The sequence below is a fragment of the Gambusia affinis genome, linkage group LG13 (assembly GCF_019740435.1).
Source record: "Gambusia affinis linkage group LG13, SWU_Gaff_1.0, whole genome shotgun sequence".
Classification (NCBI taxonomy): Eukaryota; Metazoa; Chordata; class Actinopteri; order Cyprinodontiformes; family Poeciliidae; genus Gambusia; species Gambusia affinis.
Window position 1 is genome coordinate 11764192 of NC_057880.1, and position 18709 is coordinate 11782900.

The window sequence follows — 18709 nt, forward strand, 5'->3', positions numbered from 1 at the left end:
GCGCTAGAGGAGGAATTCACGCGGAAGCTCCAGGAGCAAGAAGTTTTCTTCAGGATGAGCGGGGAATCCGAATGCCTTAACCCCACCACCCAAAGCCGGGTGTCCAAATTCTACCCCATCCCAAACCTGCAGAACTCAGGTTTATAGCCTCGTGTTTATGTTCCTCAAACTAAACTCCAAACTTTTATCTCCCGCCCACCCTGTATCCCTGATGAGAGTTTTTTTTTGTTGTTGTTGTTGCTCTTCTTCTTCTTCTTTTTGTTTCCGATAAACATTGAAATGTAATTTGTGCTTTGATTCTACAGTCAGTGAGCTTGATGTGCCTACACACCGTTCCCTCACCTAAAAGCATTTTCTCAGCCTGCTGGGAAATATCTAAGTAATATGCACTTTTTTGAGCATGAGAAGACTTCCAAGGTTTGCGGTTGTTAGCTAAGATCAGCCATGCTTGTCAGATTATTATAAGCACAACCTGCAACAGCATAAATAATCTCCAGTGCCTCACACACACACACACACACACACACACACATCCCCTCCCCACCCCATTTCTGACAGTTTTACCGCTCGCAGTAAATAAATGAAACCCTTGAATGTTTTGCACTTAAACAAAGCTGTTGTCCCTGTTGCATTTCACTTTAGCTGGTGATCAAATCCAATTTGGGGGAGAGGAAAAAAAAAAAATCTGTGGCTGCATGTAAAGTGGATCTGGGAGAAGAAAAGAGGAGTGTATTTACTGTGCATAATGTTGTCATAGGGCATCAAAAAAAAAAAAAAAACTGTCATAAAGCTGTATCCAAAAAATTAGAACGTACCGTGTTTCGTGTGACTACAGAATAATCAAAAAGTGTGCTTACCAACAGCACTTCTGTCTCCTCCAGAGACAAATTGATGTATTTGTTTATGACATACTGTTACTCTCCCTCGCCCCAAAGTGCTGTAAACACCGTCGTCCTGTTCAAAGAATAGAAATAAGGTCACTTATTTGGAGCAGCATTCGCACAAACAGTTGTTGTAAAGTTTGGATTGTAAAGGAATGTAATTGCACTGGTTCGCCACTTGAGTTAAAAAGAATATTCATGAAGGTTCAGAGACTTGATCCTTTTGCCTCACAGAAGCCTATCGAAACTCCAGATGACTGTAATGTTTCAGAGTTTTTTCTGTTTAATTATTGCGCTCGATTTTATTTTTATGTTTTTGCAACGTTTTAGTTTTCAAACGCTTCTCTACCTTGATGCTGTCGTTGCTTATCAGAGCATCTGTTACTGTATGAATGTCAGCATCTGCAGCTTTCAGCCGTATGTTACATCATCAAATTAATTTGTTGCTGCTCTGTGGTATATTTCCTATAAGATGACTTGAACATAATTTTTTTTTTATGAATGCTGGATTTTTCTTAGTTCTTAGATTTCTTTTTTTTTTTCAGTTGCATCGTTTTCAAGCGTCACTTTCCCATCATGAATATTCCTATATGCATTTTTGATGTCAGATCTAATGTATTTAATGCATCTTTATAAAAGGCCCAATTTCTTTTCTTGTAAGTAAAACCCTGACTGTTTATTTGAAGACTTGACTGAAACTGTTTGTAAAATAGTCATAAAAATACAAAGACTCCCAAATCCAAAAATAGATTTATTCTTCTTTTTTTGGTCTGGTATTTTAATCCAAAAGGTTCATCCATGTTTATAATTTACTCTCTCCAACACTTAAAGCATATAGAAAATATCAAATTCAGTGCTCTTACACAAAAATATACAATTAAATCAGTCGTGTCTTTCCGAGTCCATCTCTGTAATAATACAAACATATTTCTCTTCTTTATACCAACGAAACCTTTCAAGTAAATCTCAAAACCTTCGTAAAACGGCCCTCACTTTGAGGCCGAGTCTAGCTCATGTTTCTGTTAGAGGCCGAATGGTTTAAAATATTTCTTTTTATGGGGCCAATGTGAAATAAATGCTTTTCAACGCTCCTATAGTCCTCGATACATATAATCCCCAAATGTCAGCAAATATAAAAAGGAAAAAAGAGCAGATGCTTGCATTTGAAATAAAAAGCAACCGCCGCTTATTGCTTGGCAAAAAGCTGCCCCCAGGCTAAGGGAACGTAGGCTTCTAACTAAGCAAAGTAAACATTACACACCCACAAGTTGAACAGTGAAGTCTGAGCCTTCTAAAAACCCACAGGCTAAGATGTCTACAAGAAGCATTTTTAAAGAGATGAATGCTTTTTTTTATTATTATTATTATTATTTTCCCAAACCAACCTGTCTTGGAAAGAAACAGTAAAGAGCATATTTATACAGTTTAACAACTAAAATTCTAAAAACAAAAAAAAACAATTAAAGCTGATGTGGAATATTGCGTCGGCCAGCGGGACGGCCTTCAGTCGAAGCCGGCTTGACGTCGACGACGCTTTTGACGAACCGCCCCTTTATCGCCTGCATCAAAAAAAAAAAAAAAAAAAAAGAACGGTTCAGATATTTAAGAATTTATGGGTATTTATTTATTTTTTCCCCACATATTTTATCTTTTAGATGAGATTGGATGTTTCCGCTAAAGTTACCTGCTTCTCTCTTTTGCACTTTGTGTGGAATCTGGATGGTGAGGGGCGCTGGGATTCCAGGTAAACCTGGAGGTCCTGGATCACCTGTGATCAAATCAAATCTCTTTGCTTCAGTTTTATGAAAAATCTCTACAAAAAGGTGCAGAGTTTCATCAGGTTTGTGCAAATCTTACCCTTTTCTCCTCTGGGTCCTGGGTGCCCTCTCTCTCCCTTTGGACCTGGGCTTCCTGGCGGCCCGGTAACGGTGCCGTATCCTGAGGAAACAAAACGGGTCGTTTAAAAATATTTGCCTGTTGCCACATTATTATTATCTTTTTGTTTTTGATGAAGATGATGGAAAGCTAAAAGTGCATCCTCACTCCTGAAGAAGTCCATCAGGTCAGCTGTGACGTTGCCATAGGAGCCAATCACACGGCTGTGGCCGGGCGGTCCTGGAGGCCCCGGAGGACCCGGGGGTCCTTGAATTGCTCGGACGTTTGTCCTCCGTGAACCGTCGGAGATGTACTGCTGCAGCAGGCCTTGATCTGCAGGAAAACCAGACATTTTACATCCCACCAGAAGATGCAGAAACTGTTTTTTTATTCCCCCCTCAGTCTGAGGATATACTTCCATTTTCTTAATGTCAAGTTTGGAAATTTTATTATGCTTTTAAAAGTATGACGTTAATAATCGGCAAAATTACTGTGCATTCAGAGAAGTACTGAGAAAATCTTGCAGCAGCTGTCGTCCACTCACTCTTAATGTAGTCTGTAACTTTCATGGCGACGTTGGAGTAGTCGAGCGTCTCGGCGAGCCTGCTGACATCGACGTCTCTGCGCTGGGAGCCGTAGCGACCGTCGCTCTGCTGGTAGCTCTGGCTCTGTATGTAGCTCTGGGAGTAGCCAGGCTCTCCGCGTTCTCCCTTCTGACCCTTTGGACCTTGAGGACCTGGAGGCCCGGCGATGGTACGTCGAACACTGTCGCCTGAAAAAAAAAAAAAAAATTGAGGTTGAACGTGGTATTGCAAGTTTGCCTCGTGTGCATTTTCTGAACACGACCATCTGACCCGATTAATTAGCATCAGTCCTTTTGTTAGAGAAATCAGCAGGTCACTGGAATCAAACAGTTTTCAGCTCGATCCGTTTTATTCCACCATTTTATGCACCATGTCTAAGTCCAGATTTTTCTAACACTGTTCAGTGGGGAAGTTATTATAAGAGGCTCAAAGTGGAGCTGTTTTCAGGCCAGTGAGTTTAAGTAAATAAAATAGGTCAGAGGAGCGACAGAGATGCAAGACATTGCAAAAGGGAGCCGTGTTTTCTAAAACATGTTGCGGCTCTTTTAGGCTGCAGAAGAGCGAGAGAGAGCAGGACTTTCAGCACTCAACAGAAAGGCTGAAAGGATGCAGTAAAAGTGGGCATTTTATCCTTTTGAGCTTAAAATGAAAAATGCTGTAAAACGTTTTCAGCCTTTTGGAAATCTCATCATTGTAGTAAGAATCTGTAATTTCTAGGAAATACACCGACTGCTTTGTCAGTGATGCTAATTATACTAATCGCTAAAATAAGATGGAAATATAAAACCCTCTAACATCCATCGTTTGCTTAACCCAGTCAGCAAACGTTTTTATTTTTATTGCCAGTTCATGTGGCTGCGAGATGAGCCCAAATCATCAACCCACCACCACCGTGCTCGACAACTACTGAGGCGTTTGTGCTAAAATGCTTTGTCATATTTTCTCCACTTTATACAGCGGAATAAAATATTCAACTAATTTTTCATATCCGATGAGGAGCAGCTAATGTCTCATTACATTTTAACCCATGCATTTCTGAACTCAGGGGTGCACTTACTTTTAATATTAAAGTTTTTGCGTATGTGTGTGTGAGCTGTTGGATTCTTACTAGACAGATACTGTTGAATTTCAGCGCGGATGCTCTCCCGAGGGAGATTTCCGCTGTAGGACACTGATCCGGTGACGGCGCCCGGTGGCCCCTGGGGACCTGGAGGGCCCGGGGGTCCAGGAAGGCCTCTGAATCCAGAACCTGAGACAGAAGACCGTAAGATCAAGTTACACACAGGACTCAAATTTATGCATATTGAAGTAGATGAAGTTGTGAAACATGAAATTGATTTGGTCGTCATCTTTATGTCATCTTTATTTCTTGTTGCTTCGACGGTGTGAACATGTACTAGACCGGAAAAATTTTATAATGCCAACTCTGCATTTCTAAAACTGTCTGTTTTAAATACGAAATGTTGACCCAAACTCAAATAGGCTTTAGTTTCTTTCAGACTCACCCTGCAGGTAGCGCTGAATGTCCTCCAAGCTGTAGCCACGACCTCCCGATCCGTACACTGTCGCCGTGGAGACCCCTGGGGGCCCCTGAGGACCAGGAGGCCCAGGCAGCCCTGGGGCACCTGGAGGACCAGAAGGACCTTGCTGCACAGCGGAAGTGATCCAGGAGCGGAAATCTGAATCTGCGTGATTGAAGATGGTGATTAGTTTCCACTCTGCGTCTGTAAAGACGTGTAGAACTGACGGAGCGCTCTCACTTCGGATCAGAGCCGAGTAGTCGATGGTAGCGGTGGTGTAGCCAGAGCCTCCTGCGCCCGGAGCTCCGGGGGGGCCCGGTAGACCTCGTGGACCTGGCGGGCCTCTTGCAATCCCCCTCTCTGAACGTCATAGTAACCTCAGTGATTGACCTCACCTTCCAAGGTTGGGGATTTCCGCTGTGAGCTGTTCTTACCGTTCATGATATTGAAGACATAAGTGGCTATCTCCTCTATTCTGTAAGTGCCGGAGAGTCCTCCTGAGGCCCCTGGTGGTCCAGGAGGTCCTTGAGGCCCAGGTGGTCCAGACAACAAATATCTTCTCACGTCATCTCCTGGACATTTCAAACCACAGACACACAGATCAGACTGATGCACCCTATGAAACGTCAGTGTCTGCACGGTCCAACATGAGGATAAAGTAAAGACACAGAAAGATGGCGACCACGTGTGTCAATACTTTGTAGACACTCTTTCAACCAATAGAAGAGAACACGGTTTGATCCTGTAATGCACAGGTGTCAAACTCCAGTCCTCAAGGGGCGCTGTCCTGCAGTTTTTAAATGTGCCACAGCTACAAAACACTGGAATGAAATGGTCTAATCACCTCCTCCTTGTCTAGATCATTTCTCCAGAGCCTTGCTAATGACCTAATTATTCTATTCAGGTGTGGTGCAGCAGAGGCACATCTAAAAGTTCCAGGACAGCGGCCCTTGAGGACTGGAGTTTGAGTCCTATGCTGTAATGGCATATGAAGAGGGCTCTCCTTGATCCGCTATCCATTTTCCTTGATCATCAAAGGCCAGGTGTCTTTTGAGGATTTTAAATGTGTCTTTGTTTCAACACAGCTGAATCAAATAATTCTGTCATAAGAGGAGTCTGTAAATCCTGACTGTATGCTAAGGAGGAAATTGTGCCACAGGGTGCATGAGTGTTTAGACCAGGGACACATTTAATAGAAACAGGCCCACAGCGTTACGGTTCCTCCACTGTTCTTCACAATAGGAACGATTTGTTTTTCTGTTTGATCGTTTCTACTCTGACAACTTTTTTTTAGGACTGAGAGGTAGTTCTTATGATGAACTCAGCCGATGTGCAGCTCCATCGGGTGTTTGCTAACTGCTTCTCTTGACTGCCGCCGCTAGTCAAGAGAAGCATTGTGGAAATAGGCGGGGCTTTGTGAGAGCAAGCGTTTAGGCACACCCAAGGTTGCCAAGGGAGATTAAAGGATTTCTCAAACATGCATGAAAAATCAAAGCAACACTCCATGTGTGTTTTTGATGAGGGAATAACATTACAACATAACATAAAGTTGAAAAATTCCTTTTACATAACACCTCCCCTTAAAAGTACAAAATGTTCTGAGATTAGGTCAAAGTAACACATATATAAATTCACCTTTTGAGGCTTTCTAACTTACATTTTCACTAAGGATGTCTATACATCTTTTCGGAAGCTGTTTATGAACTCACTCTGAAGCATGGTGATGAGAGCGCTGACAGTCAGGGAGCCAGAGGTGGGCCCAGGAGGACCGGGCGGTCCTGGAGGTCCCTGAACGCCGATACTGAAGCCTGAGTCTGAACCTGCAGTTCCACAGTTCAACATGGTTACAAACAGCCAACCGTGACCTTTCCTAAAGGTCAAAGGAAGGTCCCCTTTATACAACTGATATCAGGTCTTACGTCGCAGGTATGCAATGATGCGAGTAGAGATGTCGTCTATAGACCCTGAGAAGGTTCCTGGGAGTCCTGGAGGTCCAGGTGGACCTGGAGGGCCAGGTAGGCTGCTCAGTCTGTATCTACCTGTAGGGACCAAAAAAAGGCATATCAGTAGTTTGTTCCCATCCTCCAACTCCCTTGTTCTTGGATAAAGACTTACTCAGATAGTCTGAAATGTACTGCCGCATCTCAGTGGAGGAAGCAAAGGAACCAGGCGAGCCGGGAGGCCCTGGGGGCCCTGGGGGCCCAGCAGGGCCAGAGGTGACTGAGACTGAACCTAGAAACATAAGATAGTCTGTGTTTTTTTTTTTTTTTTGTTTCTCGCAGAATATAAACAATCAGTGAACAAGATTGAAGAGGAGGGAAGTTTTGAAAATCTCCACCTCTTGACGCGCCTGGAATTCCTGGCGCTCCAGTGTCTCCTGTCAAAGGAACAATCCACACGGGATCATCATGAGTCCTCAAGTAAAACACAACGAGGCAATTCATTCATCTCAACGTCTTATCAGCTTTACCCTTCACTCCAGGTATCCCTGGGAGTCCAGGAGGCCCCGGTGGACCCGGTGGTCCAGGAACCGCGTTTCCTCCATACGTAATGGAGCTTCCTGCTCTACCTGGTGTCCCAGGCACGCCCTGTGGGCCTTGCTCACCTGAGACATAAGTGACAGTCACTCGAGTCAAACATCATGGCTGTGTTGTTTTTTTTCTTTTTTAGCTCCAAACATTAAAATCTGTGCGATCTTCATAAATGTGAACTACAGAAAGCACCTGTGTATCCGCGGGGTCCAGGAGAGCCTGAAACAAACAGAGGCAACGTGATTGTGAGCAAACCTACGTCAGAACACGGAGGTGGATTTATAACCATGATCACCTGTTGCTCCTTTAGGTCCAGGCTGTCCAGGAGGTCCTGGTGGTCCAGAATAATATGTTCCTATAAGCACAGCCGCAGAAAAGTGTGTGTCACTCACAACCGGCTGGAAAGTTCCAGCAAACTACAAAACTAGATAGTAAACAAAAACTAAAGACAAGCTGACACTTTGGATTTTACCTGAGCTGGATGCGAAACCCACATCTCCCTTTTCTCCTTTAGGTCCTGGTATCCCATAACCTAAAGAGTGATACGTAACGGCATTTAAATTCCACCCGGGTACTGCATCATCATCATCATCTCGTCTGCATATGTTGCCATAGCAACTGTTGCAGAAGCGAATACGAATACTTGCCTGGCTGCCCTGGAGGCCCTGGTGGTCCTGGAGGTCCTTGTCTTGAGTCGCCTGATGAAAGCACAAAACGTCAGAAACCATCGGAGTCGGCGAGATTCGGGACGCCGCCTGATCTGTCTCTCACCTGGACGTCCGGGAGGCCCAGGTGGACCCGGTGGCCCAGGTATGCTACGGAAAGAGGAGCTTCCTCCAGCACCGAACTGCGCTGAAGAACAAACCAAGAATAACAGGTTTAAAAAAAAAAAAACATTTTGCGCCACAAGTTTGAAAACGAAAACTCCCCGAATTCTCCAGCAATTATAGAAAGGGCGGTGACAAAGATGCAGGTAAAGACTTTATCAACATCCCACGATGAGACTTTTGCATCAAGTACTCGGAACGAATGAACTTTTTCACATTTCATCCATAAAACTCGGTGTATGCTGACGGGTTTTATCTGCTAAACCAACGGTAAGTGTTGCGCACCTGTAAGGCAAAGGAGAACTACATTCCCCTGAAACTACAGCAGCTGATTCAGAGTCTATCATGGCTGAGCATCTACAGAAAGCGTCATTGTTCATTCATCTTTTCTAAATGGCTCAACCTCAGTCAGATTGAATTTAAAGCATCTATGAACATGATTGTCTTACCAAAGACCATCAATTAGACGTAGGTCTTGACTTTGACTGGGACATTTTAGTTGAATGTTAATCAACTAAAGCCATTCGGTTGTACCTCACCATATGTTAAAAGGTTTGCACTGATATGGAAGGTGAGCTTCCGGCCTCAACTCTGCTCTCCTGAACAAAAGCGTTCCCACGTCATGATGCAGCCAACGCCATGCTTCACTTCACAGCAAGTTTTCCACAATGATCCCAAATCACTTCTCACTTGTGTGCCGCAACTTGTCGAAAGAAATGCGTTTTGAGGATTCACTCGGACGTCGGTGTTCAAAAGTGTGACTTATAAATTAAGCTGCGGTCAAAATATCTTGGTTTGCTGCAGATTGAGATTTACTGTTATGTAAACAGTATTGACGAGTGGCAACATGCAAATGGATGACGAGATACACAAAGAAGACTTCTAAACCACAATGTCAGAAACTTTACAACTTAAATATAATGCTTTTAGTTTAAAAAAGAAAGAGAGATTTACGTTCAGCGTACTCTGTGTTAAATTAAATTGGAAATTCATCTGCAGGGAGATTAAAAAGGACTCACTCCCTGCTGCAGATGAACTTATGGTTTCCCTGGTTATTCCAGTCTCTCCCTGCTCTCCCTTATATCCTCTGTCACCTTTAGGACCTGCAGAGGACAAGTAGAACACAACACCCATCAGACTTGCCATCTAAGAGCAAAATGTTTAAAATAAAATGGAAATATATGTCGACATTGACCTACCAGGTGGGCCAGGCAGACCAGCAGGGCCAATGGGACCTGAGGAGATCGATATAAAACATCAGCTGGTTTCTACTTGTAACAGTCACCAGGTTCAACGATATATCATAACGGATGGCAAAAACTTTTCAGGTATCATTTCTGTGAGAGAGAGAGAGAGAGACCTGATAGTCCTGGAGGACCAGCGGGACCCGGGGGCCCAGCAGGTCCAGGTGGTCCTGGGATGCCAACAGAAGCCGAGCCGGCTGGGAAACGACAGAGATCGCTACACCGTTAGCTGCTGTCTGACCCGAGTGTGTTGAAAAGTGTCTTGCCATTCTAATTTCCTTCACCTGCATTGATGATTCGTCCGGCTTGACCGGGTTCACCTTAAACACACAAACGCACGTCAAACAGCTGAAAAACATTCACTGAAAGGAGAGCTCTGCAGGTGGACAGCAGCTGTACCTTTGGCTCCAGGTCGGCCGGGATTTCCTGGAATTCCTAACAACACAAAGAACAGCGTCGATGTGGAAAACATTACAGGAATGAAAGCAGCAGACTTTAAAAAAAGAGGTTCTGTTAAGGTCAGAAGCACTTGATATCTTTCAATCTAATTTGCAGATTTTTCATTTTCTGTGTATTCAATCAAAAAAATTTTTTTTTCTGAGTTCCCAGCAGCCCCGGCTGGAGAATCCAATATGGCAGCTGCTGTATAACTCGGTTACAGTTTCAGATATAACCTATTTATTGGTATTTCTGACCGTTTGTTTTTTTTTATTAAACCAGTGCCAGACAGCTCTGTGCCATTTCTTAACATGTTCCTTTTGTATTTGACTGCAGGGAGAGAAATACATTGTTCAATATCAATGCTATTGTGTTGCTTGTAGTTGCTTGGTCAAGACCAAACTACAAATCCAACTGGTTCACTGACTCATGATTAAAATGTGCACCGAATGTGAACACAGTTTTAATGGTTTATTGAATAAGGATAGTGTTGTAGAAGTCTCCATTAATCTTGGATGAGACATCATCTGTAGTCTCCAGGGCCAACCAATCTGAAGCTGGGAGATTTTAAGTGCTTATGCTGTTTTAACAGAACCTCAGTTCAAAAATCCCTAAACCATATTTTTAAACAAGAAGAACTGAATTAGAATCCTTGGATTTTTGTGAAGCTTCCTTAACAAAACGCCTACCTGGTGGTCCTTGAAGGCCTGGTGTTCCTACAGGGGAAAGGAGGCGCCGTGTGTTATAGCAATAGAAAACATGCATGTGGTCAAACAACAAATATTTTACAAGAAGGGATTTTACCTGGAAGTCCAGCATCTCCAGGAGGCCCAGCAGAACCCCTGAGTCCAGGCGGTCCAGACGGTCCCTGGTCACCTGAAGTCCATAAAATAAACAACTGAATTCACGACGACCACAGGTTGACGCGCTTCAGACCTTCTTGGGCGATAAAATTCAGTGTGGATTTGTGCTGCTGTGAGAACATATTTAATTTACCTCTTGATCCCTTTTCACCATCTTGTCCAGAAAGTCCTGATGATAAAAAGCAAAAAGCTCATCATTTCAAAAATAAACCCACAAAACAAGATGTGGCATAATGATTGTGTTTATTGCTTACAGTTAATAGTCTGGAACAGCAAGATAATGTCAGATTCGATTAGTTAGTCCTGCGACTCACCCATAGATCCTTTGGAGCCTTTCTCTCCCGCTGGTCCTGGTAAACCAGGTTCCCCTGATAAGCAAGACGTCTGGATCAGTAAAGCCATGCAGACCGAACCAAGTTCATAACAATTCACAGAGCTGTGCTCACCTTGCAGACCTCTGACTCCCTTTTCACCAGTTTCACCTAAAATCCAGAATGAAATAAAACTGATTTGGATCATTCGCTGACTCCAGATTGTGTCTGAAAATAAGAGGAGAGCTGCAAACCTTTGAGTCCTTGGAATCCAGCCAGCCCTCTATCACCTGCAAGAGAAAGAGAGAGAGAGAGAGGAAAAAACAAATCACCATGAGCGCCATACACAACATAGAAACAGTTAGCATTTGCTGTTTTTTGTTGTTATTTTTGAGTGGTGAAATCGTGTGTAAAACCAGCCTTTTGGTCCAGGTAGTCCTGCCTCACCACGGAAACCGTGAGGACCTGATTGACGTACAGGAAACCAAGAATGGAGAATATCAAATCACATAGTCGGCTACTAAAACTGGGAAAGTGCGTATGTATGAAAGAAAGAAACTGACCAGGTGGCCCTTGTAACCCTTGGATTCCTTGTGCACCTATGGACAAAACAAAACATAAATCACCATGACTACCTGACTCTGTATCTACATTGTAGCGTTCAGGGCCATCTATTTTACAAAAGGAACACCTGCTGCAGTGGAGCGAGAGGAGGAGTCGGATAACACTCTCGCCTCCAATAGGATGTTACATCATCATCTCAATAAAAATGAAGCGTATCAAAAGGCCCATGTATTTCAGATTCATTGCAGTGATGTATTTTAAGCATTTATTTATGTTTATCTTGATGAATATGGCTTACTGTTAATGAATTACTGCAGGTTAGATGTTCATCAAGCTTAGCCTTTATTTAGCATTTAATCTCTGCGATCATGCCTCATGTGCTACCTCACTTTTTCCTTCCATTCAACTTCCCATAGGAAAGGTGGAACACAGCATTATCATGTACGCCAAAATATTGTCTCTTGAGTATTCAAAAGCTAAAGATTCTCCAATGACTTCTGAACATGTGCTGCTAAATGTTATTGCTTAAAACAAAAACATATTAAAGTTTATTTTATTCTTCACTTAACATATAAATACCTGCTGGACAACTAAGAGTTCAATAATATTATTAATGTTTATGTGGGTCACTTAATAGTTGTGATTGAACATTTCTGCATTAATAATCATTTTTGTTGGTTTCATGGGAGAGAGAGAAACTGTATTTTGCTGCAATGAAAAAGTCGGTTTTATGAGTATGAAACATTTACTTTTCAACAATATTCTAATGTCTTATGATGCATGTATGAGAGTACAGATTATCTCTCGATATGTGAAATCCAGACTCTAGTCTTTCATGTCTGTGCACCGGCGCTGAGCTTTGGAAAGTCTCGCATTATTTACGTCCCTTTACTTCTCTCATGCCATGTCTGTTAAGTTACACCATTAAGCTCGTCAAGGCACTGCAGCTGAAACAAACTCAAAGTGCATCCTGGGAAAATGTCAGCCAGGAGATGTACTTCATTTGACTGATGTTATGGATACATGAGCAGAGCTGTTGATGTCCTGCTGGTTGTCTCTCTGACAGGCCACGCTGGGACTCGGCTGCATGTTTTATTTGCACATAAACCGGGTAACTGTGATCTGATTAGTGAGCTCCACTTTCATCTGAAACTGGTGGGAAAGGTTGTTAATACCGCCTCTGAAAAAAAAGGTTTGGATTAAAAATGACTCCACACTGCCATCTGGTGGCATTTTTAGTTCATACACCAAAGAGGGCTCTTGACAGAAACATACCGTCTAACTTCAAATTTTTCTACAAAATTTGAAGTTTTTTTTCCACTCATCTTACCTTTGGGTCCAGGGGCCCCAGCAGGTCCAACAGATCCAGCTTCACCTAGAGAAACCCAAACACGAGATCATGAAGAAACCCCCTTGCTTCTGAACCAGAAATACAACAGTAACGGCCTACAACCCCTACACGGAGCCATACCTTTATCCCCTTTGAGTCCAAAGCCTGTAGCTCCTGGGTCACCTCTAGGCCCAGGTGGTCCTTCGCGGCCCCTAATACCTGGTGGCCCTTCCACTCCATGCTCACCTGATCAGATATTTTGCATGAAATACGTCAGTCCACACCAACCAATAAGTACCACAATAGAGCATAGTGCAATCTCTTTACCTTGACTTCCTTTCTGTCCTTTGGGACCTTCAGGACCAGCATGTCCCATAGGACCTGGTGCGCCTGGAAGCAAAGGTCAAAGTCAGGAGGATTATATCATGAAAGGGTTTAACCTTCCAAAGGAAAACGTGAAAATCAATTGGTTGACCAAAGAAAATGGCTACACACCTGGAATTCCAGGAAAACCGGCTTCCCCTGTTGATGCAGAAATATATTTTACTTTCATGAAACTGTAAAGGAAAAAATGGAAAACAGGCATCTTTCTTGGTCACCTTTCAATCCAGAGTCCCCTGAAAAAGGCAAAATAAATAAATAAATAAATAAGCAGATGGATTCTCATTACATAAAAGAAGTTTCATTTACTTGGTTTTCATGAAAAAAAAAACTGTGTTTTACTGGTACCTTTAGGCCCAGGTAATCCCCTCTCTCCCTGCACTGAGGATGCCAGGAAGCCTGAGTCAGAGAAGAGGATATCAGTCAACTGAATTCAGAACTTGCATGTGGGAGAATGTGTGTTTGCGCTTTACCTCTGAATGCCTGTGACTGCATTTCTGACTTCAACATTTGATGGACGGTCATCTGAAGGAAGGCGCTATCTATGTATCTTCCACTCACTCCAGTCCCGACACCACTGCCGGCCCCACCGCCGCCGCCAATGACAAAACTGGTACCGGAACCGCCGGTGCCGCCGCCAAAACTGGCACCGCCTGCACTGACACCGCCAGTACCAGCACTCCCAGCACCGCCGCTCAAGCTGGTACCAGCACTGCTACTGGAGCTAGTTCCAGCTCCCGCAGCCCCTCCAGCACCACCGACACCCACAACGCCAACATCCACATCATTCCGACTGGCAGATCCGCCTGCACCAGCACCAGCACCAGCAATACTGATTTGCGTTTTGGAATCCGAGCCACCTCCACCTGCACCTCCGAATCCGAGGATGAGTGTGTTGTCGGTGCCTGCGCCTCCCCCTCCGCCGCTCACATAGGTGTTGATGTCATTGGAGGAACCCGACCCCGACAGCCGACTAGTGCGAGCATTGGCGACTGAGACGTCGTTCTCCAGAGACGACACTTGCTTCTTGAGCTTCCTCACGTCCTCGGCTGAAAGAATGAACATTTTCTGTGTTTACTTTGACGAATTGTTTGTATTTTTCAGTAAACTTAAAAGCACCAATTCACAAAGGATGCGAGAAGTAACTTGTGCTGTCACATTACATTACATAAGCACATAATCTACTTGTGAGAAAATGGCAAATTAACCGGAAAATATTGTCTGTTAGTGCGCAAAGCCATAGACAGAGGCAAGGCTATGATTTGATGTAATATTATAGCTGCAAACTTTCATGTGTTTTATTGCAATCCTATATGATGGACCAACACAAAGTGATTTATAATTGTGAAGTGAAAGAAAAATTCAAACTGTGGTACACATTTTATTCAGCCGCCTTTAGTCTTCCCCAAAGTAAAATCAATTTAATCCGACTGAAGTTTCCTATTTAGTAAATAGGATCCATCTGTGTGTAATTGATCTCATTGTATATAGATCTGTTCTGGAAACCCACAGCCAGATCTTGGGAACATTTGTGGAGAAAGTAAACAGTATCCACAGCTTTAAACATCTCAGAAAAAAAAACTGTTCAATCCATCATCTGAAAATAGAAAGACTATAGTGCAAGTTGCAAAAACACCAAGACAATGATGCTTAAACTAACAGGTCAGACCAGGAGAGCATGTATCAAAGTATTTAGCCAACAAGTTTGTGGTAACTCTGGAGAAGCTGTACAGCACAGGTGAAAACGTGACAAAGAAAGACACAAAAAGAAAGTAATATGAAGTACCATTTGCAGTTTGCGATAAGCCATGTAGCGGCACGGTGAGAATGTGGAAGAAAAGTTGAGATTTTGGTCAATATGCCAAAACAGAGTGTTGTCAGAGATGATGGGAGCAATTAAATACAGGGCAACTCTGGAAGAAAAGCTACAGGAGTCTGCAAGGTACTTCCAACGAAATAACCGCCCTAAAGATGCAGCCAGAACTACAATTAAACGGTTTAGGTCAAAGCCTTATGTATGGGTTAGAATGGCCCAGTCAAAGTCCAGACATCAATCCAAAACACACACTAAGACTTAAAAATGCTCAAATGTGCAAAGCAGACACAGACACACAGAAACATTGGGGGCTGTAAACAGTGAAAGGTGATGCTAGTTGGTATTGACTCAGGACGGGTGAATGAGGGGAATATAAATGCATGCCACACTTTCCAGATGTTTTCATTTATATTCCATTTCTCACATTACATGCACTTCTTTGTGTCTATCACGTAATATGCCATTAAACAACATGCTAACAGATACCTCTGTCAGGTTTTTAGTCACTACAATCAAGTATATTTACCGACAATAGAATTGGTTCTTTATTACAAATCAGTACTGGAGTTTACAATCAGACAATCAAATACAGATATATTCCTTGCTATTTCATTGAAAAGGTGTTTCCTGGAACGAGGTGGTGTAGCTTCATTTCAGGCAGGATTCTTTCTGGGTGATAATCACATTGGTACTCAGGGGAGAAACATCAAGACGGAAACCTTGCTGTCAGAGTTACAGTGAATGGAAAGAATTTTAAAGTGACGCTTCCATCAGAAGCGTCTCTCTGGCAGTGAGACTCCAACAGTGTGACTCAGTTTTCGGTCATGAAGAGTTTAAATTTCTTAGATTTGGAATATATTCATTAACAAATAGGCCTACAAACAGTCTTTTGCAAACAAAATACTGCTCACACTCATTTGGCAACATATTTGCAACATAACGTGCAGCTGTAGTATAAAATATTCTGCTTTCTTGAAACTTGATGGGTTTCTCTGCACATATTACCTGCATGCTACTCTTCCTCCTGTCAAGTATTGGTGTTTAGCTACTGAAGTCAAAGTTTGACTTATAGCACCTTTGTGAAAAAATATATTAAGTAAATCTCCATGCATCGTTAATGAATAATAGGTCAGTCAGTGATCCTTTGATGCTGCTGAACAATTATTGACAGACACCACTGTAAGATGAGTTTTGATGCCAGTTGCTCTCTATTGCCTCCAAACTTAACTTTGCTTTAAAGAACAAAAAGGGAATTAACAATAAAACCTAACTGAGGAAAGTTTAAGTGTTCTTTTACAAAAAGCATTTATTTAGGGGACAATATTAACATGAGTGTGTCGCTAATTAAAAGCTAACCATGCTATTATCCGCTACATTTAGTAAGTTCATAATTACTTTAAAAAAAGAGAGCAGATTTTACAGTTCTGTTTATCACGTTTTTATCAGTCTGGAGGCAGATTGTTGACTCATTTACTGCACAGAGATCTTAGATGAGTTGTGTGAAGTGATGTCATCAAGCAACAATTTCTAAAGCTGCACCAATGAATGGCAGACTTTATGAGAGTGAAGGAGGCATTCAGAGATCAAATTTCCTAGGGACCACATGTACTGTCTCACAGTGCTGTGAAATAACATTCTTCAGCTTGTAAAAGCTAAAGCAGCACATCCTACTGGTCTAAAACCTTTCACTCTCTGACACCTTGTGGTGCCGAAACTCTAAACTCTCAGTACTGATGTGGTTTCTTAAGGGACACATTTATTTTCTTAGTATTACTTTAATCGAGCTAATGCTTTTACAAGCCTCTTACCCAGTGCGATGAGGCCAAACAGGAGCCCGAGCAGAAGCAGGCAGAGGAGCAGCAAGCCCAGCAGCCACTTCCACCAGGAGCAGCAGGAGTCGGAGCAGCAGCACAGACCTCCTCCCCCAAAGATGCCGCTGTCTCTGTGAATCTCTGAAAACAGCAGATTAACCCGAGGAGTTACAGCCCAGCTTTCAACAACTGTTTTAATCTATCAATATAACGTTGTTCCTAATTTATAAAACATCAAAAACAGAAGAAAGATGCTAAAGATGGCTTCAGTTCAGTTTGAGATAATACTGCAAGTAAAGCTCCAAATGGGCCTTATTTAGGAATTAACACCTAAAAACCTTTGATGAACGCATTACTAATGATATACCTGCATAGGTTGCCTTATCTTTCATCAGGACTCCGGATGATCCATCTGATGGAAAAAAAAAAACAGATCAATCTCCACTATTTACACTGAAAACTAATATTTCTGAAAAGATAAGTATAATTTATGCTTACAGTATGAATTGCCTGTCTCTGCTTTCAGCGTGCCCGTGTCAACGTAGCTGGAAATAAGCTTCTCCTTCTTTATTGAGTCTCCTGAAAGTGAACCTGTGGCGAGCATAATGGCAAACAATCACTCAAAATCCGCTTTTTGCGCAATCCAATTATATCAATAATCATGGGTGCCCCCTTGTGGTGAGCACATGGTAAAACAAAAAACAAAATACTGCTATAAAGAGCACGTGTGGTTTTGCAGTTGTAACATATGTTACATCACCAACAGTGGCGTTTTTTGATTTGGGCAAAATGGCTCATCTTCCAGGGTACCACTGTGTCATATGGCTACGCAATAGGAAAAAAAAATCCTCTTTTCAGTTGCCTACTTACGTATTGGGACAGTCGGAAATTGGCACCCCTTTCAATATTAGCGCTGTACGAAAATACAGGGTTACAACCCTAATGATAGCCTGTTAAGTAGGCTCTGTGTTTATGTTTACTTTTTGTCCATCGTAAAGAAACTGATAAATAAACTGATATTTATACTGAAGCTTAAGCATGTGGGATCCTGGGTTTAAATAAAGTGCTGCGTCTCCTCCTGAGACATGAGACGTGCCTCTTTTTCTCCACAAGGGAGCATGAGTTCACCTCTCACCTCCTCCTATATGAGCGCTGCTGGTGGTGGTAAACTGCTTGCCACTGTCTTTTGCCAGAATGAGCATTTCTCCCTCCCTCCTGGCAGGAACGTTCTCCTTTTCAGAGGCCATATATCTGTAGTCTCTCTTGTAGACATCATCGGTTTGGGACCTAGTGGCTAAAGAAGATGAAACCCATTCAGAGGCCATTTCAATTAGATATGGCCTATCAAATATTTCTCTGGATTTTGTTTTTTAAATAAAGAGAAAAAGGAAAACTTTTCTATGCTTACCTGTAGAGATCCCTGAGCTTATGACAGCACTGCCGTTTGACACGTTCTTTTGGACGCCATACCCTGTCAAATCAAACGTACTCTCTAAATAAAAGATCTGTTTTGGTTTATTGTTGCCTGGTAGACATCTGATACTCCACAGACAAGCAGCCATTACCTCCAAGGTTAGCCGTTACGTTGCCGCCGCTGGTGGTGAGCGCACCGATAGAGGTGGGTGCCAGATTATTCTGAAAACCGTAAACTGGAAACAGAGATGCAGACACAGAATGACAAACTTTATCAAAAACTTTAGCAGTTTGTCTTTTTTTAAGCTTCCAGTCAATTA

The 18709-nt window shown here is 42.7% G+C and overlaps 2 protein-coding genes across 5 annotated transcripts in view; one reads left to right on the top strand and one right to left on the bottom strand.

The window, feature by feature from the left end:
- The window catches only part of slka (STE20-like kinase a), a 28557-nt gene extending 26926 nt beyond the window's left edge, over window positions 1-1631 (top strand). For all 4 annotated transcript variants that reach the window (XM_044136522.1, XM_044136523.1, XM_044136524.1 and 1 more), the window contains one exon: window positions 1-1631. In XM_044136522.1, coding sequence (XP_043992457.1) covers window positions 1-147 — 147 coding nt within the window. In that variant the 3' untranslated portion in view covers window positions 148-1631.
- The window catches only part of LOC122842543 (collagen alpha-1(XVII) chain-like), a 27626-nt gene continuing 10529 nt past the window's right edge, over window positions 1613-18709 (bottom strand). Inside the window, exons 11-55 of the mRNA XM_044136521.1 lie at window positions 18542-18625; window positions 18385-18447; window positions 18112-18270; window positions 17475-17567; window positions 17344-17388; window positions 16974-17117; window positions 13823-14398; window positions 13698-13748; window positions 13568-13585; window positions 13464-13490; window positions 13296-13358; window positions 13110-13214; window positions 12969-13013; window positions 11638-11673; window positions 11495-11539; window positions 11329-11364; window positions 11210-11245; window positions 11078-11131; window positions 10897-10932; window positions 10705-10776; window positions 10590-10616; window positions 9862-9897; window positions 9747-9782; window positions 9579-9659; window positions 9418-9453; window positions 9238-9321; window positions 8163-8243; window positions 8039-8089; window positions 7864-7923; window positions 7687-7746; window positions 7584-7610; window positions 7331-7465; window positions 7199-7237; window positions 6976-7092; window positions 6780-6899; window positions 6570-6680; window positions 5295-5432; window positions 5101-5220; window positions 4846-5025; window positions 4449-4589; window positions 3301-3528; window positions 2925-3089; window positions 2739-2819; window positions 2566-2649; window positions 1613-2440 (exon numbers count right to left, since the gene is read on the bottom strand). Coding sequence (XP_043992456.1) covers window positions 2385-2440; window positions 2566-2649; window positions 2739-2819; window positions 2925-3089; window positions 3301-3528; window positions 4449-4589; window positions 4846-5025; window positions 5101-5220; window positions 5295-5432; window positions 6570-6680; window positions 6780-6899; window positions 6976-7092; window positions 7199-7237; window positions 7331-7465; window positions 7584-7610; window positions 7687-7746; window positions 7864-7923; window positions 8039-8089; window positions 8163-8243; window positions 9238-9321; window positions 9418-9453; window positions 9579-9659; window positions 9747-9782; window positions 9862-9897; window positions 10590-10616; window positions 10705-10776; window positions 10897-10932; window positions 11078-11131; window positions 11210-11245; window positions 11329-11364; window positions 11495-11539; window positions 11638-11673; window positions 12969-13013; window positions 13110-13214; window positions 13296-13358; window positions 13464-13490; window positions 13568-13585; window positions 13698-13748; window positions 13823-14398; window positions 16974-17117; window positions 17344-17388; window positions 17475-17567; window positions 18112-18270; window positions 18385-18447; window positions 18542-18625 — 4082 coding nt within the window. The 3' untranslated portion in view covers window positions 1613-2384. The remainder of the gene's footprint in view (window positions 2441-2565; window positions 2650-2738; window positions 2820-2924; window positions 3090-3300; window positions 3529-4448; window positions 4590-4845; window positions 5026-5100; window positions 5221-5294; window positions 5433-6569; window positions 6681-6779; window positions 6900-6975; window positions 7093-7198; window positions 7238-7330; window positions 7466-7583; window positions 7611-7686; window positions 7747-7863; window positions 7924-8038; window positions 8090-8162; window positions 8244-9237; window positions 9322-9417; window positions 9454-9578; window positions 9660-9746; window positions 9783-9861; window positions 9898-10589; window positions 10617-10704; window positions 10777-10896; window positions 10933-11077; window positions 11132-11209; window positions 11246-11328; window positions 11365-11494; window positions 11540-11637; window positions 11674-12968; window positions 13014-13109; window positions 13215-13295; window positions 13359-13463; window positions 13491-13567; window positions 13586-13697; window positions 13749-13822; window positions 14399-16973; window positions 17118-17343; window positions 17389-17474; window positions 17568-18111; window positions 18271-18384; window positions 18448-18541; window positions 18626-18709) is intronic.